At 43.6% G+C, this 27327-nt stretch overlaps 1 protein-coding gene across 2 annotated transcripts in view; it reads right to left on the reverse strand.

The window, feature by feature from the left end:
• The window catches only part of STON2 (stonin 2), a 124257-nt gene that overhangs the window by 87018 nt on the left and 9912 nt on the right, over positions 1–27327 (reverse strand). For both annotated transcript variants that reach the window (XM_045822125.1, XM_045822124.1), the window contains exons 2-3: positions 7644–7924; positions 4860–5135 (exon numbers count right to left, since the gene is read on the reverse strand). In XM_045822125.1, coding sequence (XP_045678081.1) covers positions 4860–5135; positions 7644–7731 — 364 coding nt within the window. In that variant the 5' untranslated portion in view covers positions 7732–7924. The remainder of the gene's footprint in view (positions 1–4859; positions 5136–7643; positions 7925–27327) is intronic.

The following is a 27327-nucleotide window of genomic DNA, read 5'->3' on the forward strand; positions in this document are numbered from 1 at the left end:
TGCCCACCAGCTGTGGCCCCAAGTTATCCAGTCAACCTTGGTATGCTTCAGTGAACAGTACACTAAGTAGCCAGGTCACCAGGGTGGGGACAAATAACTCCATAGCTTCCCTAAGCTCTCCAGCTCACTTTCTGGCATTCAAATGCTGCAAAAATAAGAGATTTAGCGCTAATGACAGTCTCTTTGTCCCTAACTCCACCATGCCTACAGCCTCCTTGCATTTTAATTAGGCCCAACAGTGCATTGCCATTCCAGGCTGAAATCCAGTGCCCCGTGGGCTTTCTTCTTAGGTGGCACAGCTTAGAGGAGAAATTCTTTTGTTGCTTGCACTCCATCTGCCCCCAAAACTGCGAAGAGTGGAGACATGGGAACTGGAGGAAGGAAGAAGAGCATCCCAGAAAAGCATTTCTCTACCTGGCTATTCATGCCCTGTGCGCACGCAGGCTATCCTTTGTTTCTTAACTTCGCTTTGCAAGCCAGGATGTTAAGGTATGGAACAGCTGGCAGAGTAAGCCTCCACTTTCTGCTTCCAGAAATGCAGACCAGGAGTGACGCTAATTGGCCCCATTTATCCTCCATGGTTGTCCTCCCACCGATCTCTCCTAAGCCAAGATCATCATCTCATAAAAGGACGTGCATAGAAAAGCTGCATGGGACACGTCCAAGATACACATTTTCCCTTTCTCTTGACACAGAGATGTGTGATCAAAAGCGCTGGGCATTTAATAGAGGCAAACGGGATGTGGGGAACGACATGGGAAGAAAAGAAGAAACTGCAACTACATTACAGGAAGAAGTCAGTTTGTTCTGGTGATACTTATGTGGCTAGGGAAATGGCTGAAGCCAAAAATCAGTTCCCACGGAGCCCGTTTTTTCTGGCTGAATGTCACTACCTGCTACGTACGCCACCGCTCAGATTCCGAATTTTTGCGTGTTTAAAGACAACAAATGTCTTGCTTGCTCAATTCCACTTCATTCACGTGTTATCCATACTAAAAAACGTTTACTTGCTATACTAAAGCCCAAGTAGGTCCAGAATCTGACTGATAGAAATTAATATGCTAAGAGGAGCCTTTTTTTAGAGTGGAAAAATGAGAAACTGATGGATAGTTCATTTCTACAATGTCAGATTAGACTAAAAAGCACCAGAGAGCCACTCATTGTGTGTGAGCAGGTCACTGAGTTTTTTCCAAGTGATACAGAGAGAGCTATCTGATCAGATCACTGGGGAGGTGTAGGGAGGGGCCGTAGGAGGAGGTTGCCTGAGGCAATGGTGAACAGTCTAGGACAGGATTGGCTGAGAAGCTGGATGCCTCCTAAGCTTTTGGAATGATGAGATAGAAGATTTAAAATAAAAGGAGGGTGGAGACTGGCTGTCTGGCTCTCTTCCCCCAGGATGCCTGGATGATCCTGCTGCAGCTGTCTGGGGACGATAGTTTGGATGGGAGAAGAAACCCTGGGTGCAGCCTAGGATCAAGCTGGCCAGGCAGAGGGTGGCAAGGCTATTCTTCTTTGGGTGTTCTAGAGGGGACGGGCTGTGAGGCAGAAGCCTGCCATTCTTCCAAAATTGTGCAGCTCTTGTATCTTATGTTGTTTTAACTTGTAAACTAATCCTATAAAAATAAGATAATTAAACACTAACAGAGGGAATGACAGAGGAACTCAGCAGTTGAAGATTTTAGCCTTAATTGATAGGCTTCAGTGACTAATACAGGTGGAAAGCTGTTATTCCAAAAGTGTGTAGCTGTTGAATAAAGACTCCTTTCCATTACTGCCAAACCTGTGCCTCTGGAATTTTGCCTAGAAGGTGGTGGCAGGCAGCAGGACCCCACTTGCTGTTCAGTAACACAAGTGGGCACTACTAATCTAGGGCAAAACTGAGTAAGAGCTTTGGTGGATACAGGCAAATGAAGGGAAACCTACAAAAATGTTTTATTGGAATTCCGGCCAAGCTTAGGATGAGAGGTGTGTAGCAGTCATGCAAATGTTGATTGGATCTTGTTTTTAAGAGGTATTTGTTCAATAAATTTTTTGCATTATTTTCATTAAAATTTTGTAAATATAATTTTGATTTTTAAAATTGGATCTTTAATTTAAAAAATTAAACCCAATTTTTTTTTAGATAACCATTTTTCTTCAAGATGACTGTTATACTTTGGTATGGAGCAAAAATATTTTATGCATATTTCCCAATTTGTCATAGAGAATATTAAAGAGATATACTTAAAAATCAAGATTTAGCCCTGGCTGGCGTAGCTCAGTGGATTGAGCATGGGCTGCAAACCAAAGTGTCACAGGTTTGATTCCCAGTCAGGGTACATGCCTGGGTTGCAGGGCATGACCCCCAGCAACCGCACATTGATGTTTCTCTCTCTCTCTCTCTCTCTCTCTCTCCCTCCCTTCTCTCTCTAAAAATAAATAAATAAAATCTTTTTAAAAATCAAGATTTAATAAAATTAATAGTTTTTACTACTTCTTCAAAGATATTAAGTGAAAGTGACTTTTAGTATACGTACATAGGGCCAGTAGTTCTACTCACCATTATTTTTGTGCCATCAATACAGATGCAATGCAGTGGAAAAAAGCAAATAACATCTTAGAATTATTATAAACACCGTTCTGACTCCACAGACCCCTTGAAAAGGTCTTGGGAAGCCCCATGGATCTATAGACCACGCTTTGAGAACTGCTGCCTTAAAGGAAAAAGTTTTAACACCGAGTCAAAACCCTTATCCATAACAAGCTAGGATCTCAGTCAAACGGAGGCAACAACATAATTATGGCTATCCCCAGTTAGTTTTGCAAAAATATGTGGGGAAGAGCTGAAGCAAATTGACTCGTCTGTCATATACCTAGTTCTGAGCAATCCTGAGGCTAAAGGTAAGGTATGATCAGGAGGTGGAAGAATTTAAATGCTATGAATGTAATCAGTGACCTGAAGGCATTGCCATTTTAGGGCAAATGAGTGGAGAAATACCACCCCACCCCTCCCTTACCTCCCCGTCTCCAGGGAATTAGGAGCAGAGGAAACTACAACCAGGCAGGAGATCCAGGCAAATACCACTGAACATGCCTGGGCTGTTACAAGACCTTGGGGCCTTCCTGCCTGCCTGCCTGGTATTGAAACTTTCTCCTGACACTTCCTAGCATACAGCCTTGGGCAAATTCCCAAACACTCTCTTATTGGTCTTCTCACATGTAATATGAACATAATATCAATATCTTCCTCATATGATTGTGGTAAGCAGTACCTGAGGTGGTGTACAAAGCATTGAGCATAATGCCTGAGAGCGTAAGCATTCAGTAACAAAAGTTATCTTACTAACAATAGGAAACATACTTCTGTATGGATTCACTGTCCAGCATTCAGTGACTTCTGCCACACGTATAAACGCTCCGTCAGCCCACTGTCTTGCCTGGGTTAGGTGTTCAGGAAAGGTTACTCCCTCCCTGCAGCCGGACTGGGAAGCCTGTCTGGACCTGCCACGCCATCCGTGCTGCTGGGAGGGTAGCGGCTTCTCACCAACAAGACAAATCTGATGCTTAAATACGAAAGAGTATACTTTAATGGGCAGATGAGTACATAAAAGTGGAAGTGTTTATTATCTGGTGGAACTGTGCTTCATCTTTTCCTAAAAATTGTTTTTACTGCTGTTAAAAACACGTTTGAAAAACAAAGGAATTGTTTTTAAAAATTAAAACTTGCAAAACATCTAACCCACCAACAGAAAAACTTATCAACCTTGCTTTTTGCTCTTCTCGGTGGCAGACAAAATAACGCCCACCACAGAGATGTCCGCATCCGCATGCCCAGAACCTGTGACTATGACAGCTTACTTGGCAAAAGGGACTTTGCAGATGTGATTAGGTTAAACACCTGAGATGGGGAGTTATCCAGGATTACGCTGGTGGGACAGTGTAATCCCAAGGGCCCTCAAAAATGGGGAGGGAGGCAGAAGTCGGTCAGAGGAGGGTGTGGCCACAGAACAAAGGCGCAGAGGGACACACGCTGCTAGTGTTGGAGACGCAGATGGGGCCACGTGTCCAGGAACCTGTGCAGGGAAACACACTCTCCCCTAGAGCCATGTGATAGGAATGCAGTCCTGACAATATCTTGATTCTAGCCAAGTGACATTCATGGCGGTCTTCTGAACTGCAGAATTGTAAAACAATAAAACAGTTCCGTTTAAGCCACTAGGTTGGTAGCAGTCTGTGACAGCAGTGGAAAGAAAACTACTATAGTCCCTAATGTTATCCAGTCACCCTTGGTGTGCCTCTGTGCACAACGAAGTACGCAGCCAGGTGACCACGGTGAGCTCCTTTGGCTTCACCGGGCTCCCCAGTGCAGCTTCTGGCCATTTAAATCCCACAGAATAAGGTACTAACCGTTAGTGACAGTGCCCACCCTTGAAGATTTGGACTCAAGAGGTGCGAGACCTAAGAATATCTGTATTTAACTGGTAATTCTGTTAGAGGTGGTTGGCGGTCCACACTCTGAGACACATTCATTTCTATTTGTAAGAGGTTTACAATTTAGGTGCTGAGTCAATGTTATTCCAATTCCTAATAGATAAATAAATATACATACTTCCCAGACAGGTCAACAACGAGGGGCAGGGGTGAAAGGCTGGAAATGGTCCAGAATACATAGACCCTTCCACAGGTTTCTGTTAACAAAAACTACCTGTAGAATTAAGCCAGATGAGATCTCTGCCTGCTCTCTCCTATGTGACCAGTGTTTCAGGGCTCTGGGGCAGGTCCAGTGGAACCCTGGCGCCCTTACACACCTCGCATGGAAAAGCATTCCTGATGAGCACAGACCTAAGCCAGAACACTTCTTAGCCTCCCACCTGTCCCACCTGTTACTTTAGGAGGCGGAGATGTGCTGGCCCAGGGGGTGTCGTCTTCAAACTGAACCCAGTTCCTGATGGCCGAGGCCAGGTCAGGGGACGGATGCTCAGGGCTCCCAGGAGGAGAGGCAGCTTCAGAGATGAGACCCATCTTCTCGGACGAGTCATCCTGCTCCGAGTGGGAAAGGTCCTGGGAGCCTCCGTCCGCCACGTGGTTCTCTGCGGAGGAGCTCTCAGACTGATCTGAGGAAGACGACAATCCCGGGAAGTGCTCTTCGGTGCCCCCTGAAACAGAAACCAGAGAGCACCGTCACATCACAGGAGGAGGGCCGCTCTTCAGAACCGTCTCGTTCTGGAAACAAGCACAGCGGTGAAAAAACAAAAGCATGGGCAAGAGGTGATCACAGGACTCACCATTACAGTGAGTGAGGGTAAAGAAATAGCCACGCCCATCCACCTTTATGCTAAAGGCGTGGTTACCTGATCATGTGTAAAAACTATAACCTGCCCTGGCTGCTGTGGTTCCATTGGTTGGAGCACTGTTCTATAAACTGAAAGGTTGCAGGTTCCATTCCCAGTCAGGGCACATGCCTAGGCTGTGGGTTCAGTCCGTGGTTGTGGCACATACAAGAGACAACTGATCGATGTTTCTCTCCCTCTTTCTCTCTCCCTTCCCCTCTCTCTAAAATCAATAAGCATGTCCTCAGATAAGGTTTTAAAAAAGAAAAACAAACAAAAACTGTAACATCAACATGACCACTGCAGTATCCGGGCATGCTGAAACTGAGGTATTCTTGCTCACTATTCTTATCCAAGCATCTACTCCAGGACTCGGGTGTCACAAACAAAAAATGTCTACAGAGGCCAAGTGAGAAATATAACCAAGTCAAAGGAGAAAGCAAAAGGCAATAGGGACTGGTGGAGAGGATGGCTGAACTGGAGAGCTTCTGAATGGACCACACATTTCAACTCAAACTTAGGCTCCATGCCACCCCGACTACACACACACATGCCAGGCACAAACTCCGTGCCAGTGATCAGCCGCATGTGGCAGAGGCTCTTCCCCTTGCTGTGTCGCTTTGTTGGTCCTGCAACATTTAACAGCTTTCAGATAATTTTTTAAACCATATCCTGGTTATGGTGGTGAGGACACAAATCTATACATGGCAAGTTTATCAACTGGACGTCAGAAGTGATCAATCTTACTGTATAAAAACTTGAAAACCCCTGGCTGGCATAGCTCACTGGATTGAGCACGGGCTTCGAACCAAAGTGTCGCAGGTTCGATTCCCAGTCAGGGTACATGCCTGGGTTGCAGGCCATGACCCCCAGCAACCGCACATTGATGTTTCTTTCTCTCTCTCTCTCCCTCTCTCTCCTTCCCTTCCCTCTCTAAAAATAAATAAATAAACTATTAAAAAAAACTTGAAAACTAGCCAAACGAACTAATGAAGGTCTTTACATTAGCACTACCCAAAAATAAATAAATACATAAATATTTATTTATTTATAAATAAAGGGAGACACATATGTAATTTTAAATGTTCCAGTAGCTACATAAAAAAAGTAACAAGAAACAGGCAAAACTAGGTTTAATTATGTTTCAAGCCACTAGGCTGAAAACTTATAATTCCAACATGTAATTGATATAAAAATTGTTAATGAAATATTTCACTTTTACTAGGTCTTCGGAATTCGGTGTGGGTATTTTACCTTTACGGCACAGCTCCACGCAGACTAGCCACACTTCAAGGCCTCGATGGCCACCCGGCCGCCATACTGGGAGCACACCTGTGAACTCACACTTTTCAGGTGTTGTACATGAGGCTGGGCTGATTTTAGTTAGCAGGAGCAGCTGCAGTAGAACAGAACCAGCTGACAGGGCTCTGCAAATACCTCCCGTATCCTGCCTTGACCTTCATCCTTTAGCACCAGTTCCCTAGAATTCAATTTAGTCGTCTTCATCATGATCATGGATGACAGTTACTGAGCTCTTTCCACGTGCCAGGCTCTCTTCTAAGCTCTTTACATACATTAATTCATTTAACCCTCATGACCACTGAGAGGAAGATACTGTGACTATCCCTACTGCACAGATGGACTGCCACACAGAGATGTTACACGATCTATCTAAGGGCATATTGCTCATCTGTAACAGAGTGAGGATTTGAGCCCATGCAATCTGGGTCTAGAGCCTGTCATTCTTAACAACTACACTTCAAAAACGGAAAAAATCCGCCCTCATGGTATGGCTCAGTTGGTCAGGCATTAACCCACGAAGGGAAAGGTTGCCAGTTCGATTCCTGGTCAGGGTGCATGCCTGGGTTGCAGGTTCAATCCCCAGTTGGGACACATATGAGAGACAACTAACTGATGTTTCTTTCTTTCTCTCTCTTTTTTTCCTCCCTCTCCCCGCCCCCTTCCCCAGACTCTAAAAATAAATAAATAAAATCTTTTTTAAAAAAAATTGGAAAAAAATCCAAATTGCTGTTGGGAGTAACAACCAAAAAGTCTGCACGTAAATGCATGTCTGCATGTGCACTATAAATATAAAGTGTTGATGCTCCTTGGGAGAAAGCAGCCAATACTTTGGTGTTTCCAGGCCTTGTTTGGGGCCGTGAGGGCCTAAGATGCTTCCTCCAGGTTTCTAGAAGAATCTGCATCTCAGGAAAGTGACAGATGAGCTTTTTTCCAGATGAAGATTCCACCCAAAGAATAATCAAGGAGAAGCCATAGGAAGCAGGTACGGTTCTTTGCCAATCATTTCACTTAGGAAATGGAAGCACTCCTTACCCTCAGAAGGGACAGGAAAGAGTGGGTCCTCATTGAAAGAGACCCACTCCGACTGCTGGGTAGCGATGACATGGTCCAAGGTCGTCATGCTAGGAAGGTGCTGGTCATTTTCACAGTGCTGACCACAAGCAGACCCCGGAGTGATGTCTGGGGTGGGATAAGGGTGTGGCGGTGTGGCAGACTTGGGCGGAGGGTCCGTCGTGGTGGTCTTGCGGAAGGCAGCACTCAGAATGTAGACGGATTAGCCCCTCTTGCCTTTGGTTCATATGCCAAGCAGAAATCTGTTTAGAAGATAATAATAAAATTTTAAAAGAATATCATCACATTATAACCAATCCACACAGGTCTAGGGCTTTCTACACTACCCCATGAGGAGGTCTGGGTGGTGTCCACTGGCCTTACTTTTCTGTGACCCTGTCTTGCCCCCGCTTCTCGGGGGAAATATCTGACTTCATCATCAAGACCTCTGCATATGCCTTCACATCAGACTTGTAAGTAGTCACATACATTTAAGCAAGTATTTCCCCTGTTCTCCCCAATTATTATATTTTGGAAATACTTTTAATTATTATATAATGCCATCAATGTAAAACAAATATTAAAACTGTTTCTTTTACCCAATGGTGAAATAAAAACACATTATTTCCTATTGAATCAGTGCAGTTTCTTGCCTCAGTCAGGTAGCTCTTTCCAAGCCTGAGTTAAATCTTTGGCAGAAACCCAACAGCCTCCAGATGGTATCTCCAAGCATGGTTTACCAATCAAGAAAAATAGAAATGGAGTCATTTTGTTCATTTGGCGTAAAGGGGGGTAGGGCATTTTTGCTTTAGTGAAAAATGTGAGTTAAACACATTGTTATTCTAGGCACCATGTGAGTTAGCACATGAGAGTCTAGCCTTTACTTACACTGTAGTTATGTTCTATGTACAAAGAAGGATACTTAACAGACTTACACTTTTGTTTGTAGTATTAATGTCCTCTTACAACGTCAACCTAGCTCTTGCTTTTATAATGAATTAAGAAAATCTGAATTAATGCAAAATGAATGTTTTTCTCCAAAAGAGCTTCTATCCACCTTGTACAATATCAGTTCTTATGAACTCACTACTCACAATATTCGTTTTAGTCTAGAAGAACTGAACTCATAGCCTTCTAACTGGTGCACAATAAAAAGAAAATGTTGAGGAAATTTTATTGTAGGTTATTATCTGCAGTAAACAATCTATGCTGGGGAAAATCAGCATAGGAACATTAACAGCTTTTGCTTTTCTGGTAATTAAAACAATTAGTTTTGTTGTATGGTACTTCCTAAAAACAACTAATGTTTGTGTAGAATTCATAATTTTCCAGAACCTATTTTCACACAATAATTCATTTGATTCAATGGTCATTTTAGTTTGGTAAGACAGGTATTAGTATCCTTTTCTTACAGGTGAAGAAATCTAGCCTGAGATAAGTGATTTATCCAACACTTCTGATATTTCCAGGTCCTTGTTTGATTCCTCAGTTCCTGTTTCCTCCAGGCTTCTAAGTAAAAGAATTCTCACATCCCGGGGCAGTGACAAATCAACTCTTCCCACCCCCCACCCCTGCCCCCCACAGATCCCATCTCAAAGAATGATCAAGCAGAGGCCATAAAAGCAGGTGTGTTAGATGCACCAATCTACACAGTGGCAGATGCAACTCCTGAACCCAGGTCTTTTGATGCCAAAACACCCTAATCTTTGGGTCACAGCCACAAAAAAGTACTAGAAAATATACAAAAACTATCATCCAACTGAAGCAATTTGCGAACATCAGTTACAATGGAACCATAATGAAATGATCTGTGAAACGCCACACATGGAAATCTGCCAGGGTACCCCAGCTGTACAGAGAATGCAGAGCCCAGAAATCTTTCTTCCAAGTCCCTCACCTAAGATCATTACCAGCCATGGACCAGACCTGTGAAAACCGTCTGGAGAGTGCACTGTTCTCCCAAAAAACCACACAGAGCCCAGGCCCAAAGGGCTGGTCCCACAGGCTTCTCCCATAAAGCCTTTTGCAAGCCCAGTCAAATGTTCAAGTCACTCAATGTGGTAATGGCTGTGGGCCAAAATAAGACAGTAAAATTTAAGAGTCAGATGCCTCCTCTCCCAACAATAGCAACATGTAGACCAGGTCCAAGAACAATAAAAGAGCCACAACACATGTCCATGTGCTGACACATGCAGCATCATAGCTCAGTGGGGAAAACATCCTGCAGATCCCGTGATGATGAATCCACCAAAGTTCACAGGAGGACTGTGTGGTGTGGGAGGGGGGGCAGTCTGGGGAAGCAGAGAAGCAAACGGATGAAGGTAATGGGGTAAACACCTGGGAATTTTAGGGCTCGAGGGGTTTAAAGACCAACAGTCCAACTCTCAAGTTTTACAGATGAGAAAACGGAGGCCCGGGGAAGTTAGGAGCAGCAATAGGAACTGGGAGCATGGGCCCAGGAGTTAGTTTGTCTGGATCGCCATCCTCAGTTCACCCCTGAACAGCAGGGATAACACAAGTCACTTAATGATGTTAAGGATTAAATAAGGTAACACACACCAGTGCTTAGTGCAGGGAGTAACAAAGCCTCTGGACCAACGGCAATGATTACAGCAGGGGGCCTCACCGAGGGCTCACTATGTGCCAGGCCCCATTCCAAGCTTTCAATGAATATCAGCCACAACTACCCCTGCTGCTGTTAAATGACTCACCCAAAGTCACGTGGGTCATTAATGAGAGTCTTGGGACTAGAAGACAAATTTCATGAAAGCACCCCACTTCTGTCTTGACACATTCTGGTTTTAGCAACTTCCCTTTTCAATCATTTTTAGAGTAGTTCTCCTAGATGCTAAGGGGAGTCAAGCTCTTAACCTCCCCTTTACAGATACAGGGGCACAAACCAAGGAACCACGACTACCAATCAGAAAGTATGAATGAAGGAAGAGCCCCAAAGAGGGGTCGGTACCCCTCCTAGCTCGAGAATCTCAGATCCAGACATGGGTTGATTAGAGATCGTGAGTAGTCCCAAACCTGGCGGAACACATTTATTACAGGGAACCCTTGATCATAAGCCCATGAAATAGATTCGAGGTATTTACCATGATGTCATCCAATAAGCTGTCAGACGCCAGACCTTGAGGAGTGCTGTGCCAGCAACTGGCAACCACCGAGGAACCCGATAATTGTGAGGCTAAGTTCACACTGGAATTGGCTTCTCTTTAAAAACCTCACCCTGTTTTTAGAAGGTGAATCATAAAGTGAGGCTTACAATCACCACAAATGAGCAGGGACTCAGTACCAGCAGCAGAACTGACCGAGAGACACTAAAAACTTCATTGACATCTCCAGGTTGCCATTTCAGAGAGAAGTTTCTTTCTTAGCATCCCTTACACACTAAAATTTGGGGGTGGAGAATGCAGTTGGCTGATAGGGCGGGAGTCATAGGAGTAGATTTGTTTCTGTCCATCCTGTCACACACATTCACGAGCCCTGTGTGTCCGGAAATGCACCAGGCACCCTTTGGGACAGCAGCTCTCAAGCAGTCTGCAGTCTGGCTGGCGAGATGAAGATACATGGGAGCAAACCCAAGAAATCAGGAATAACTGCCTGTTGGAGGATACACTAGAAACGCTGATTAACCACAGAGAGATCTGCAAGGGCTGGAAACATAAGGGACTGGGCAGGTTTCTTGGATTTGAAGGACATTCTTGGTTCTGGACTTCTGGAAGGGAAGAGGAAGGACACTGGGACAGAGGATTGGCCTAAGTGAAGATTAAGAATCAGACCTTTGTGGGGCTTATTTCTGGGCCAGTGAAAAGATCAGTCTGCTGAGAGCAGAGATGTCGACTGAGGAAATGTGGAGACAAAGGATAGGTGGCCTTTACAGCTGAGAGGAAGAGTTCAGTGGGAGAGGGGAAGCTGCTGACGGTTTAAGAGTGGAGAGTGACTCAAGAAGTGTGTCCAGAGGAGATTAACTTTCCTCAGGCTCTCTGGAGCAGGAGTTTGGTGATGGAAGCTATTGGCTACTACAGGACCTCAGTGTGTCCCGAAAGTCAGGGGTCAGCATCATCAGGAACAGGTACTAGGTACTGTGCGGACCCATTCAGGGCCTGAGGATTCAAGAACAGGACAGCATCCCTGGCCTCAAGTAGCTTACAGTAGATTGCAGGGAGATATGATGGGCAGCACAAAACAATAACACAGCAGGCTTTCTAAACTATTGATAGGTTATCCATCAAAACACTGAACAGCAGAGAGTAAGGGCTTTAAAGACTACTGAGGGCCTGCGAGGCAGGTGGTCAAGAGCTACTACACCTTACATGGGAGGGGAGAAGGTGTCTTAAGGGGGAACAGGAATGGTCTGGCTGGCAGTTTATCTGAAGAGGGTGGGAGTGGTACTGGATGCACTGGGAAAGAAGGGGTTGGGACAGTGACAGCTCTAAATTTCAGAGTGAATTTGAATTCTTGAAACTACCCTTTCCTTTCCCACTGCCAATACCTGATTCATCCCGTCTCTCTCATTCAGAAAAGTACTAGCCATTGATCAATCTCCCTGCCTTCAGCATCCTCCCTTCCAACCTACTACCCAAACCACTGTGCCAGAGTGGTCGTCCTCAAACCTGACAACAAATGCCTATGCCACGGCTCATCTTGACAACGCCTCAATGGCTCCTCACAGCTGGAGACTCCTCTCCACTTTATGCCAGCCAGAGTCTGTGTGTGTTGCTTACAGCCAAGAACTGATATATGGTAACTTTCCTTGACTCCCACTAATCCCACTTGCCCCTTATCCCTCATGTCCTCTGTATCCTGATAGCATCTCACCTACACACATTTATCAGATTATAATAAACTTATTTGCAGATGGGGGCTATCTGCCAATTAGCATGTGAGCTTCCCAAGAAAAAGGACTGAGTCTTTTTCTTGTGGATGTTTCTAACTCTTAGAATGGGGTCTGGAATTTTGTGATTGTTTGAGGAATTAGTGGTTGAATAAATAAATGAGTGAATGAAGAAATGAATTGTTTTTACCATGCAGTAGGTAGCATCTTCAGGTCTTTTGAGCCAGTAAATGTTTTAGGAAGGTTAATTTAAACACCACGTATAAGGCAGCTGGAGAGACAATCCAGATATATGGCAACATGTCCCTTCTTTCTCTTTGATCTAAAACTGGACTATTCAAGTCCATTACAGTAGCCACCAGACGGAAGTAACTATGGAAATGTGGCTCGTCCAAACGGAGCTGTTTTTTAAGTGTAAAGTACATGCAGATTTCAAAGAGCACAAAAGTGTGTAAAATATCTATTTAATAATTTTATATTGGTTATGTGTTAAAATGATCATATTTTGGGACATGTTGGGTTGAATAAAATATGTTGGTAAAATTAATTTCACCAGTTTCTCTTATTTTTTTCTCAATGGGGCAACTAGAAAACTTAAAATAATACATATGTGTCTTGCACTATATTTCCATTGGACAGCATTGCTCTAAAAAAGTTCATTCTTTATTTCAACCTTGTTGTTGACTGATCGTTTTCAATAAACACGTGATGTTGACTCTTTTTATCCCTTAGTGTTTCATCTTTTGGTCTCTACTGCTGCTGATGAAGAGTTGTTCGTAATTCTTATTTCCACATTATAATGTTTCTTTTCTCTAACTGCTTTCAAGATTTTATCTTTGGTTTTCAGCAATTAACTATGGTCTTTGTAGGTGTGGTTTTCTTATAACTATCCTACTTGAAGTTTCTGTAGTATTTTCAATCTGTATGTCAACTTTTTCATTACATTTGGAAAAATTTCCTCAAATGTTTTTCTCCCCCTTCCTCTATCTCTTTTCCTGTTTGTCTGGCTTCAAGATCATTTATTCTTCCTTCTATCATCTTCATTCTCCTGTTAAACTCATCCTGTGAATCTTTCTTCTCAATTATTCAACTTTTCCATTCTAGAGTTTTTATTTTGATTTTTTTTTAATAGTTTCTATTTCTCTGTTGAAATGCCCTAAAAATTCACTCATTACGATAAGATGTTCCATTAGTTCTTTGGACATATTTATAATAGCTGCTTTAAAGGCTCTGTCTGACAAATCCACCATCTGAGCCATTTGGGGGTAAGTTTCTATTTACTTTTTTTTTACTGTAAGTAATATTTTCCTATTTCTTTTCATATCTAATAGTTAGTGACACACTGAAGACTTTCTGCATTTAATCTTCCCTGCAGGGATTCGGTTTTTGCCAGTAGTCAATCTACCTGCTCACCTTGGTCTTTCGTAGGCTTGGTCTTCCTTTTTGTTGGACGGATTTGTGAAAAGCCAGAGATGTTGCCAAAGCCCCTCTAACTATTATAGGACTCAATTTCCGAACTCAATCTCCCCTGAAGATCTCAACGGCCCTTGTTTCTAGGATTTGTTCTGGCGGGCTTAAAGTACACCTTACTCTAGAATAGGGACTGGCAAACTAGAGCCACAACCTAAGCTGGGTCTTCTTGCCCTTTTTTTGTAAATAAAGTTATACTGGAAATGCATTAAGCTCATTCATTTACATATTGTCTGTGGCTGCCTTTGCTCTAGAAAAGCAAGTTGAATAGTTGTAACAGATGCTCTATGTCTCTCCCAGGATACATATTACTATCTAGCCCTTATCTTTTTTAAAAAATTGTCCTGGCTGGTGTAGCTCAATGCATTGAGCACCAGCCTGTGAACCAGTCACCAGTTCGATTCTCAGTTTAGGGCACTTGCCTAGGTTGCGGGCCAGGTCCCCAGTAGGGGGAGAGTGAGAGGCAGCCACACATTGATGTTTCTCTCCCTCTCTTTCTCCCTCCCTTCCCCTCTCTAAAAATAAAATAAAATCTTTAAAAGAAAAATTACCTCCCTGACCGATGTGGCTCAATTGGTTGGGTATTTTCCTGCAAATCAAAAGGTCACCAGTTTGATTCCCAGTCAGGGCACATGCCTAAGTTGTCGGCTCCGTTCTCCAGCTGGGGCACATACAGAAGGCAACCAATTGGTATCTCTCTCTCACAATGACGTTTCTATCCCTTTCTGTATCCTTCCTTTCTACTCTCTTAAAAAAAAAATTATAAACCCTGCTCAAAAACACAGACCTAACCCCTAACACACAGACTTTCTGTGTGCTCTCTGGATGCTTGAGGTATTAATAAGGTGTTCAGGAGGTCTTTCTACTGTGACTGGGCTGGACTGCCAATGTCCCTCAGGGATGCCTGACCTCTGGTGTCTGTGTCCCATTTTCAGTCCCAAAGACACCACTCTTGGTAAATCTCACATGGTTTTAGTCCATGCTTGTGTACTCCAGCTGGACCAAGGATGCCCTGGGGACACCCAGGCACACCTCTGTTCCCCCTCTCCCACGCAGCTCTGTCCTTTCCAGTGCCCCCTGCTCTACAGATTCCAGATGCTCCGACTGCCCCAGACTCTGGGCAGTCTCTGCATCTCAGCAGGACCACTGTGCTCAGAGTAGACTCCAGCATGCTGCACGGCAGTCAGAAAACTCTTCCCTGGAAGAGAGCTGAGGTGATAGTTGGGCTCCCCTCATGAATTTGCCTTCTCTCAGGATCACAATGTCGTGTTTTCTGCCCTGGCTGGTGTAGCTCAGTGGATTGAGCGCGGGCTGTGAACCAAAGTGTTGCAGGATCGATTCCCAGTCAGGGCACATGCCTGGGTTGCAGGCCACGGCCCCCAGCAACTGCACATTGATGTTTCTCTCTCTCTCTCTGTCTCCCTCCCTTCCCTCTCTAAAAATAAATAAATACAATATTTTTTAAAAATGTGCTTTCTGTTGATCAAGACCTGAAAGGAGTTACTTCATACATTTTATCCAGTTTTGTGATTGTTTACTGCAGAAGGACTGGTTTGTTGCCAGTTATAGCCAGAATTGGAAGTCCTCTCCCCTGAAACATTCTTTTCTAACTTATGTTCATTTTTAAAAAGAAAAAAGATTAGTTTAGATCCTCTAAATTTGGGTGATTTTGTACTGATATCCTGAAAATATTACTTGGCAGTTTTACAGAACATTCATAAATCATATCATATGAGAAGGAAAGGAGGGTTTCATATAGCCATAGGGATTAATTCCATCCCTTCAGAACTGGGACAATGCTTTATTTTGTATTGTGCTATACAATACCATAGCAAAACTCTTATTTGGTTAGTGACCCAACAGGAGTTATTTAAATCTGAGAACTTTGCTCTAGCTGGTGTGGCTCAGGAGACTGAATGCTGGCCTGTGAATCAAAGGGTCGCCAGTTGGATTCCTAGTCTAGGGCAAATGCCTGGGTTGCAGGCCAGGTCCACCTGTTAGCGGGTGCATGAGAGGCAACCTCATATTGATGTTTCTCTCCCTCTTTCTCACTCCCTTCCCCTCTCTAAAATAAATAAATAAAATCTTTTAAAAAATTTAAATCTGAGAATTTAACCATCTCTGCCTTATACCTATCTTTTTGCCATATGTAGTCAACTAGACAGCTACTTTGAAAATTTCTCTATCTTACTGGGTTTTGAGGCTACTGGGCAAACACAATTCAATGGTCTGTTCAGGGTTTATACAGAAACATCTTAAACTATATCTAAAATTAGACCCCGGTGCCAATTCTGAACCCTAAAGGAAGGCCTCAGCCAGCTTTTTCCCAGTCAAGAACAAGCACCTAAATGTCAAAAGGAAAGCTGCAAGAGAGAAAGAATGGGAAAAGTTAGACTGCATGGATTCTATGTATTTCTTTGGAGTTTCTTTCAAAACCAGACATTCAACAAACTTACTGAGTATCTACCATCCCCTCCGAATTGGACACGGTCCAATGATGCAAAATAGTATTAGGTGTGGTTTTACATTCTGAGACCTTTGTCACAGTGGGTTATGGGAATCATAAAAGTTTAATCAGGAAGTTAAAGTAACCATGCTACTTGCTTCATAAATTCTCAGAAGAAACAGGGGCCTGGAAGGCGCTACTGCCCTATGGCAAAGACCTAGATCAGATTAAGGACTTGGAACACCACTTCCCTTCCTTCTTCTTCCAGATTCATTTCCCTAATGAAAGAACAGAGTTCACGCGAACCCAACCTGGGCAGAACTCACTGGAGAACAGACACTCACCCACCCAGGTGCCTGTGCACACACACATTTTAACCCACAGGCGCTTTGATGTTCCTGAAAGGGGAAAGTTGAGTGGCCCTGGTCGTTTGCTTTTCCTATCCTTTTACCATTTTTTTTGTTTGAATATTCTTTTTTCAAAAATAAAAAAAGACTGGCCTCTCTTCTTCTATTGGAAATTGGTGAGGAGAATGAACACACCAGCCTCAAGTCAAACATATATGAGGAAGAACTCCAAAAGGAATAGATGAGGCATTTCAACCACAGTCAGTATCTACCCACGATTCTCCACAAAGTAACTCTCACCTGTTTCTCGCTTTCCGTCACATACCCTAGAATCCCCTATCCTTAGATGTCTGTTCTTGCTCCCTCCAAAGTCACATTATTTGTGTGTGCATACATGCACACACGTGTATAAACACATATGCGTATAAATAAATATATGTGTACATGCATACATTTGGATATATCCCAAGGTTATAATTACAAATACTCTATTGTGTGATTTTTTCTTCCAAATAAACAATCCCGATGGCTATGCTATCCAACAACTCCACAGCTCCGCATTCACAGTCAAGGATCTCAGCCATGCTTAGCTTGAAAAACAGGCTGTCTCTGACCTTTGCTGCATTCCTGAGGCAGTGATCCTGAATGATATCCGCAGGCACCTGAACAGTGTGTCACATTTACTGAATGGCCGTGGGAGAAGCTTTAAAATATGCAGAACATAACACTCTCCAGTACCTTGAACTCTTAGAAGTTACTAGTTTATTCCATCTTGGTAAAACTCATCTTGGCTTACTTTAGCTTGATATCTGGAATTGGGATGTTAACATTTTGGCTGTATGAAGGTAGAGAGTTGGTATGGATAATTTCTTTTCATCTATATTTTAAAGTTATGAGTGTATTACTTTGAATGTTCCATCATGAGACTGTCAATTTCCTAGGAGACTATAGAAGACTTTTGGGTCCCAATGGTGGCCATATTTCCTGGGTATAACCCTAAGACTTTCCAAGAACCTTAACAAAACATTATTATTATATTTCATTCAAATTGAGATGCCAGACTGTAAAATGCACTTAATTTCAGAGGTTATAAAATATTTTAAAATATGTATGCATGCACATATAGTTCTTAGAATCAATGAAATACATTCTTATTTTTATACCAAATACTTAACAAGATTACAAATTAGTATATATTTCCAGGATGTCAAAATTTGGGGGTTAAATAAGCATTTGTTTTTACTTTGTTTTTTCTATTAGCATTTCTTAAACATGATGCATTTGGGACATTTATGAGACATCAAGTTAGATGTCAACTAAGCAGCTGGACATGGGAGTCTGGAGCTCAAGGCTAGAAATACAAATTGGGGAGTCACCATCATACAGAATGGATCTGGTCAACTAGGGAGATTGTAGTGAAAGAGGGAGTGGCCACTGCACTCACACAGGCATCTGGTCCATGTGGGAACAGCACTCACTATGAGGCTCCATTCGAATCCCAGGACCCGCTGACTCCAAATGGACAGAAAAGAGAAAAGACCCCTAGTTAGGAAGTGCTACCACATTCTGCCCTTCCATCCATGGGCACACAGTAGGCAGAGGTCCCAAGCCAATAAAGCCCCTCTAGATCTTGCCACTTGGAAACAAGAAGAGTTTGAAATGGTGCTTTTCTCCATGAGCTTTGTAGAATCTCAGACTTGAAGAAAAATAAACATGCTGCTAAAAAACTCAGTAAAGACAGAAGCAAATATCCTAGGCAATAAGAAAATCAGTTAGAGAGGGGAAGGTACTAGTCATGCTATAACAAGGGCAGGACTTTCCTAAAACTACAGGCAATTTTACAATTCTGAATGATTATTAAATGAGATAATGTGGGTGAGGGTGCTCTGTAGGTGCAGAACATTATTGGTAAAGCAAAGTCTGCACATTGTCGTCAATCAAGTAGCAGAATGAGGAAAGGGATAGGTCCCTGGGAACAAAGTCAGGTGCTCTGGAGACTCTCCTGGGGCTAGGAATCTATCTCTGTGACTGGTCAGGGAAGCAAAGGCACAGGGAAGGGAAGCAGCTGGAGTGGCTCTTGCTTTATTAACAATGATGTCCATGGAACGACCTCCCTCCCCACTCTGGGCTCCAAGCCCTGTGCGTGTGCAGGTGCCCTTTGTCATTGCACAGATGAGACATGTCATCTCCTTTGCGCCTCCCATCAACCTCCTGAGGTAGGTACTATTACTAATGTCACCATTTTAAGGATGACAAAGGCTGAGGCCAGAGAGGTGAAGCCAGAGAACTAATAAGAGACAGTGTTAGGATCCCAACCAAAATCGTCTGACTTTGCAGACTGTTCTCAAACAATTCAATGACTTAGTCATTCAACCAACTAACAGGATTAAGTGGCCACAGTGTGCTAAACCCTGACTCTGTACTAGATGTTAGGGATTGAGAAACTGATAATACAGAATCCAGAAAGACCAATTAGCCTTATACTCATGAAGGACTTCAAACATCATTAAAAGTCAAAGTACACATTTGGTCACAGGAATATACAAAAAGGATTGAAAGATGTAACTCCTATAAGCTTAAACTCATGTCCCATTACCAAAATGCTCTACAGAGAGAGTTCAATGAATATCATTTACAATGCTAGTAGTTACCTTGTACGTAGCAAAATTATGTTACATCGTGGATTTCTATGTGTCTGAGCCTACACTAAAGGTTTTGATTTGGTTAAATGCAAAGATACAAAAAAGGTCAGAACATTTTTCTAATCTCATCTCAGAAAAAAAGCATATGATCATCTAACAGATGCAGAAAAAGCACATGACAAAATTTAACATCAACTTACGATAAAAATGCTCAACAAAGTGGGTACAGAGGAAACACACCTCAACAGAATAAAGGCCATGTGTGACAAACCCACACCTGACATCATACTCGGTGGCGAAAAGCTCAAAGCTTTTCCTCTAAGATAGGGACCAAGATAAGGGTTATTTCTATTTCAATTAACTACTTTTATTCAGTCTAGTCTTAGACACAGCAATCAGACAGGAAAAAGAAATAAAAGGCATCCAAATTGGAAAGGTATTAGTAAAACTGTCACCATTTGCAGATGACATTATATGAAAAACCCCACATCCCAGCCAAAAAAAACTATTAGACTTAATAAGTGAATTCAATAAAGTTGTCATATAAAAAATTAATATACATAAACCCACTACATTTCTACACACTAATAATGAATGTCCAGAAGGAAAAATTAAGAAAACAATTCCATCTCTAACTGCATCAAAAAGAATAAAATACCTAGGAACACATTTAACCAAGGAGGTAAAAAAAACTGCTCTAAAAACTGTGACATGGAAGAAAGAAACCGAAGAGAACACAAATAAATGGAAGGATATACCATGTTCATGGATTAGAAGGATTAATACCATTGATATGTCCATACTATCCAAAGCAACCTACAGATTTAATGCAATCCATATCAAAACACCAACAGTCGTTCTTCTCAGAGGTAAAGCAAATAATCCTAAAATCCATATTAAACCATGAAAGACTCCAAATAGCCAAAGTGATCTTGAGAAATAATAACAAAAGTTGGAGTTATCAAGCTCCTGAATTTCAAAATATACTACAGAATTTCTTCAGTCTTTAACATACTGGGAACCTCAGAAAAGCGAAAGAACACCCATCTCCACCACCTCTAAGGGGCCCCTGAAATTGAATGACAACATAGGTTACTACAGAGAATGACCAAAGGTCACGTGGGGCAGGGGCGGTGGAGGAGCCTAGGGAGGCTCCGGGAAGAGGCTGTGTCTAACCTGGGTCTTAGGAAGATGAACAGCACACTGATTCAGAGCACCAGGCTCTGCAGTCAGGAGGCCAAGTCCCTCATCATTGTTAAGTGTAATTATGGGAATATCTCGTAAACTCTCCAAACCTGAATCTCATCGAGTAGTTTCAGAGATTCCTGTGAGGATGAGAAAAATGCTGCATGTAAGACTTTTAGCACAGTGAATAATAAATGCTCCATCCTTGTTATCTATTACCCTTATTATTTCTACTAAAAAAGTAGGAGTAGGAGTCAGCCTGGCAAAGAAACAAGGCAAGGACTTGCTGATTTCACTACTGTGGTCAAGGCGTTCAGGAAGTGAAAGTGGAAGAAAGGGGGAGATAGTAGAAATTTTGGGAAAAAAGGAAGTAGTAGTGTAAGCTTCAGCCTGAGGCAGGAAACGGCCCAGCTGGCTGGATACCAGGCATCAGTTAGCTTGGAAATGCCTTGTGAGAGAATGTTCGAGAGGCGGGGACACCACATTGTACGGTCACCCCATTTTTAAGGTCATCGATGTGGGCAGTGTCCGTGTGGCGCATACGGCAAAGCCAGGGCAGCTGAAGGGAGCAACCTGCCTGGCCGGTGCTGCAAGGGCCCCTGAACAGCAGGCCTCATTGCTCTAGGCTCTAGCCAAGGTGTCCCACGGCTGATGTATACAGCCGTCAGCGTCGTTCCAGTCAATGGCAGGCAGCCGTGTGACCGGCACGGTCACCTACCTCTTTGGGCCATGTGGAAACCGTATCTAAAGGAGAGTCTGCCACCATCCCAGTCATTCAGTACAGCTGCAGGAACATGAAACCTCATTTTGGAAGCGCCTGCCAACGCTCCCTATATCAAGAATAACAGGGATTAGAGGAAAACAGAGTGCGAGGCCACAGACCTCAAGCTTGGTGGGTGGCTCTACTATAAAGTTAGCTCAATGTACATTTGTCTAGAAAACACAGAGCTTTATTCTCCCACCCTGCCTTCTTTCGAAGAAATACAACTTTCCTCCTGGGTTGAACTGCCAGCTCCCCTTAACTCTTTCCTTGCCACTTCAGTCTTCAGCATCCCTCCCTCCCAGAAGCCCTTACCTACACTCCGTCCCGCTGCACCCAACACTCCCACAGCACCGGGCTGCACAACTCCCGGGGGCACAGCCCCTCACACCTGATGGGAATGGGAATGCGCCCCCTTTCTGAACGCTGCCCTTGGAGCCGTGCAATCCAGCAGCCCAGCAACACTACACACCCTCCCACCCCACCCACCACCCACACTTCAGAAAAAGGAGGAACATGTCAAATGTTCAGGGAAAAGCCTTGGCTGGGAGAGAAAATGAAAGTAAATGCCTATTGCCAAAAGAATCCTTGAGCTTATTCTTCACTCAGCAGAACAAAAGAAAACAGCAGTGCAAGGGAACAGCAATTGAGCCTGGGCCCCAGTAAACATCCTAAGGAAACTAGGAACATGGAATTCATTAGGTGCGGGGATGAAAAGTGAGTTTTAACTTGGGAAATGCTGAGATTTAAGGACTGTGAAAAAGAAGGTGGGTGTAGAATATGTAGATTTGGGGTCTAATTAGAGGTAAAAATGAGAGGTAAAAAGTTAGATTTTTACAGTCACGCGCACACACACACACACAAAGATGATATATGAAGCAAAGAGAACGAATAGGTTATCAGGAGAGGACGTGAATGGCAGACAGAAGAAGACGGAGCATGCTACATGTGGGAAAGGGGCGAAGAGGGAAGGAAAAGAGGGCAGGGCAAAGTGACAGAGCCACATGGTTAGAGAAACAGAGAAAAACCAGACACATCGGGGTCACGATGTGTCTGAAAAGGCAAGAGAGACTTTTCAAGGTGGGTTACTCTAGTAATGAGACACTATGGGGGCTTGGACAGTCAGTGCCGACCCTGAACCTTAACTAGAGAGTTAGCTCCCCAAAGGGATGTCCATGCCCGCTCTCGAGGTGTGGCTGAAGGTCAGGGCCAGCTACCCCCAGAAGGAAAGCAACAAGCTTTTCGTGGAATAGAGTAAAGCAGCAAAAATGGAAACCTAGCTGCAAGGAGTTAATAATAAACCATTTAAAGTTTCGTGAGTATTAGTCCAGCTATGTAAAAGAAGGCAAAAAATGACCAACGTACAGTGTTAATCCTGGTCACAAACTTCTATGGGGAAGGACTTTTCTATTTACCTGACACAAACTGGAGGGGTGAGTGGTTATTTCCTGGGATCTTCGCTACCACAAATTCTCTGAATGACCACAGCAACACTGTAAAACCTTTCTCTTTAGTGTCCACAATTTATTCATTTGGGATTGATATACACACTTGTTTGTAAATATGTTGAAAATACCGAAAAGAGGGAAAATAGACTCGCCTCAAACCCTATGTGGTTTTCACACATTATCCAACAAAATAAAATACCCAGCAAACAAACACTACTTCCATAAAAAGCTTTTTATCATGCATTTATTGAACATCTCCTATCGCATGGCATGTTCTAGTGAAATTCAAGGAACAGAGAGAGCACTAGGGCCCAGACCCCGCCTTGGAGAGGGAGACAAGCAAATCAACAGACAATCACAATAGTGGGCTCAGGGCTACCCCAGGAAAACCCAGCAATGCCACTGGCACACGGAGGACTGACACCTAGCCCAGTCGTGGGGCAGGGAAGGTGACACCTGAGCAGGGGCTTGAAAGATGAACAGAAATTAACTGGGGACAGGGAAACAGGACATCCTAAGTTGGCAGTATGACATCTAGAAGAACAAAACAGGACAATACAATAGGGTCAGTTAGAGGGCACCATATTACTTAGCCATATTTGAAGAGTTGTGAATATACAAAACCATTGTTTCTTACCAAACAGTGTGTGCAACAGACATCCCTGACTCTCACGTCCACCCCCAGGCCTCCCCTGAACACCACCCATCACTGACTCCAACCTCGGGAATGTGTATCAGAGATAGGGCAGGATCTAGAGATAAGATTTAGGTACAGTGTAAGGGGAAGAAGGGGCTAAGAAAGGAGGCTCAGGTTCACAGATGGCCTCAGATTACTGCGTTAAGCATGGAGAAGGAAGGAAGGGATGGGGTAGCAGAGCTAGAAAGAGTATGTTTTGCACACGACCAAGAAGCTTGAGATATAATAGTTTTTTATAAAGACCCCACTCAAAACAGCTGTAACAAATTGTCCTATGTTCATACAAAGACAAGGAGACGAAGGATAGCATGTTTGCTTTCTGAACGATGGGTAACTCAGTTTGACCGGAGCGATGAGCCAGGGCAGTAGTGAGAAAGGAGGTTGGGAAGGCTAGCAGTAGGGTCAGACAGACCCTGCAGGCTGTGCCGAGAAGATTGAGTTTTGTCATAAGACTGCATTAAGGAGATCAAGTAAACAGTTTTAGATGAGGACATAACGTGTATTTTAGAAAGGTCATTCTGGAAGTAAGGAGGAAGGGGACTGCAAGGCGGGAAGACCAGGTAGCAAACACAGTGATCAGGCCTCATAAGAGGAGGAATCAAGAGGAGGGACTTTGTCACGAGCCATTTAAGATGTAAGATCATCAAGAGTGGGGATAAAGCCTGTTTGGGGCCCATTTAGACTGAGGGAGTAGTGACATGGTGGGTGGCTAACAAAGATCCTTGGAAACCTGGATAGATTTTTAGTGCCGTTCACCAGGATAAGGACTTCAGGGTGGTGGGCATATGAGGAGGCAAGTTGTAGACCCCAGCATATTTGCTGGGCCTGTGGGAGCTATCTGTGGGGCCTGTTACATAGACAAGTGCCCAGAAGAAGAAAGGTTAAGTGTTGCTAATACAGATTGGCAGGTGATTGGTAGCCATGAGTTTGGATTAGGTTACCGGAGAGAATGTATAGTATGAGGAGAAAGAAGAACCAAGTGTGGGGAGATCATCCTTAACATGTTGGGCACAGGATAAACAGACACTCAGAAGTTCAGTGTAAACGCCTTCTCTGGTCATCCTCATGGAGGCTTGGGGCAAATTCAGCCTTCCACTGCAGGGAAAAATCACCCTGGCTTGCTTAGAACCCAGAGGAAGACTGGGTAAAGGAGCTATTAGTGTTCCGTTCCACAGTGAACTCTTCAGATAGCACAGAGTTAAAGGAGTTCTGCCTAGACTCCAGGACAACAGAGAGAAAGAAGAATAGGAAGCATTAGGCAGAAGTGCTGGGGTTGAGCATTTCTGGATTCCTGGCACTTGAAGAAGCGAAACCTTCTTCATCTTTCTGCAGCATGGACTTCTGCGGATGCCCCTAAGATGTTTTACACATTCGCCCTGAAGCTTCCACTACACAAACACGTCATCCATCAGGAGTTCTCTAGTTAGGGCCATGGCCAAGACACATAACTGGAACTTGAACAACTCCCCCTAGAACTGGTTCTTAATCTTTTTAAAAAATGCACGAAATGCTCTGGATCTCTTTGAGGCGTAATTTAAGCCAGATACCCTTGTCTCTGGGAAAATACACATACATGCAACATTATTTATAATAATTTTAGGTGCTTCACAGATGCCTTTGCCAAAGTCTCTTGGTGAATCCCCTGGGGATCTCTGGACTCCCTGTTAGCAGCTCCACCCTAGATCAATTTATCTAGCTCCTGCCACTTTCAGATCCTTCAAAACAAAACAGAATCATCCTGGAGGAGCAGAGCAGAAGGAAGCCAGGCTTCCTTCTGACCCTGTGGCTTCTACTGACCCCGAACTGATAATTCCTTATTTCCGTTTTCAGTAACACAGAGGATATCTCCTTCCCTTTTCAAACAACCCCTTCCCCCACATCCTCCCCCACCGAAACAGACACACAGCATAAAATCCAAACAACCCAGCCAAACACTAAAACACCACCGTGGGCCTCAGGGCTGCAGCTATAGCAGGACCCAGCTGATCTTGACATTATCCTGGTGAAGCAGGCCCCTCGCAAACAAGAAACATCCCAAGTTCGCGTCTGCTGGCAGGAGGCAGGGCACGTGGGCGTCTCCAATTGCCAGGCACAGCGGCCAGGAGCAGGGATACCCTGGGTGGGCTTGGCACAGGGTGGGAGCTGAGTAAGTACGTGTTGACTGAGGGCTGGCTCTGCTTCCCAGAGCTGGGCCTCGGGTGTTGATGGGTGACAGGCCCTGTTGACACTGGATACTTCCTTATAGATTTAAACGTAAAGATATAAATTTAGAGAGCAGATGTTACGACTTGTAGGGCAAAATAACCCACACGCTACCAAGAAATGTGAGCAACTCAGCACCTTTAAGTAGTGACAGTTCACCCACCTTCACACTCCTGGTGTATTTCCTTCCTTTAAATTTATTTTCCTAACATTTATATGTTATAAAAGGTATATGCCCTCACTAAGGAAAAGCTGGCAAATACAGAAAGGCAAACCACTGTTATACTTTTGAAATGATCTGATTTCTAACAACTCCTTTAGGATGTACCCTTTCAGCTTTCCAGGGGCACTTCTATTGTTTAAGGGTAAGGTGTTCCTTTGGGGGGGGGGCTGTCACCACAGACAAATGGGACAGGAACCTCTGAGCTTGCGACTCCCCGGGCTCTCACCTCACGGTTAAGAATTATTTATTCTATTGGTTTTTTCCAAGCTGATGGAAATTTCCCACAGTGTATGCCTATTCTCTTTACTTCTTCGACCCGAAAGACCAGAAAGAAAATCACTGGAAGCTCTTTCCTATCAATTTGTCTGCTTGGGTATTTCCAGTGTTTTCTTTCAGTCCTCATGCCACACACCTCCATCTGGGCAAGGCTTCTCAAGAGTTCTAGTAAGGACTGAGACACCAACCACATCGTCGGTATACATTTGGCCCTGTCACCACTAATAGTAGTGTTTCTTTTGGTAGACGTCTCCCTGACAGTAACTCTTGCAAAACAGAAAAGCCACAACTTCAAAGCACATAAACCATAAATGCAAACACAGCAGGCATACTAATTAGAAAATTGAGACACAAAACATCAGAATTTGAGTCGCCATATCCCTGGATTCTTCTTTAGCTTTGAGAGAGACTTAAAAAAAAGATGAAGAATCATTTGCTGAGTGAGACCAAGTGTCTTAGATACATTTTTCCAACCAAGTATAAAACTCTAAAGCAGTGGGGGAGTGTCTCGGCTGGTGTAGCTCAGGTTGTTGGAGTATCGTCCCATAAACAGAAAGGTCTCGGGTTCGATTCCCAGTCAGGGCACATACCTAGGTTGTAGATTTGGTTCCCGGACAGGGCACAAATGAGGGGCCAATAATCGATGTTTCTCTCCCTTTCCCTCCCTCCCTCCCTCCCTCTCCCTCTCTCTAAAATCAATAGGTATGTCCTCAGGTGAGGACGAAAAATAAAAATAAACAAAGAAAGCAGTGGGGAAGGATCAGTTAATTTATTAGAAAAGAGTGAGACCTTCTTACCTGGCTCATCGTGGCATATGTAATATTGGAACACTGTCATTACCAGGAATATCCATGTTTTCTGCACTTCCGTTTTCAGTTCTCTCAATGCTGTGTCTCTGTGGCTCATGTACCTATTGCCACATACACAGCCCGGACTTGACCTCTGATGTCGTGTTTCAGTTACAGAGAAAGCATAAGTGGCTGGCATATATGTGTGGAATTTATTACAGTATCTCCTTGACTTCCGCCTTTTATTTTTATTAAAAAGAAGGAACACAGTAGCAGTATGGGCTGCATTAATACGTGGTTTCCAGCTCAGGGAAAATACAAAGGGCTTTAAAATGGGTGAGC

Source organism: Phyllostomus hastatus, unplaced genomic scaffold (assembly GCF_019186645.2).
Source record: "Phyllostomus hastatus isolate PE091 unplaced genomic scaffold, TTU_PhHast_1.1 phas_scaffold_501, whole genome shotgun sequence".
Taxonomy (NCBI): Eukaryota; Metazoa; Chordata; class Mammalia; order Chiroptera; family Phyllostomidae; genus Phyllostomus; species Phyllostomus hastatus.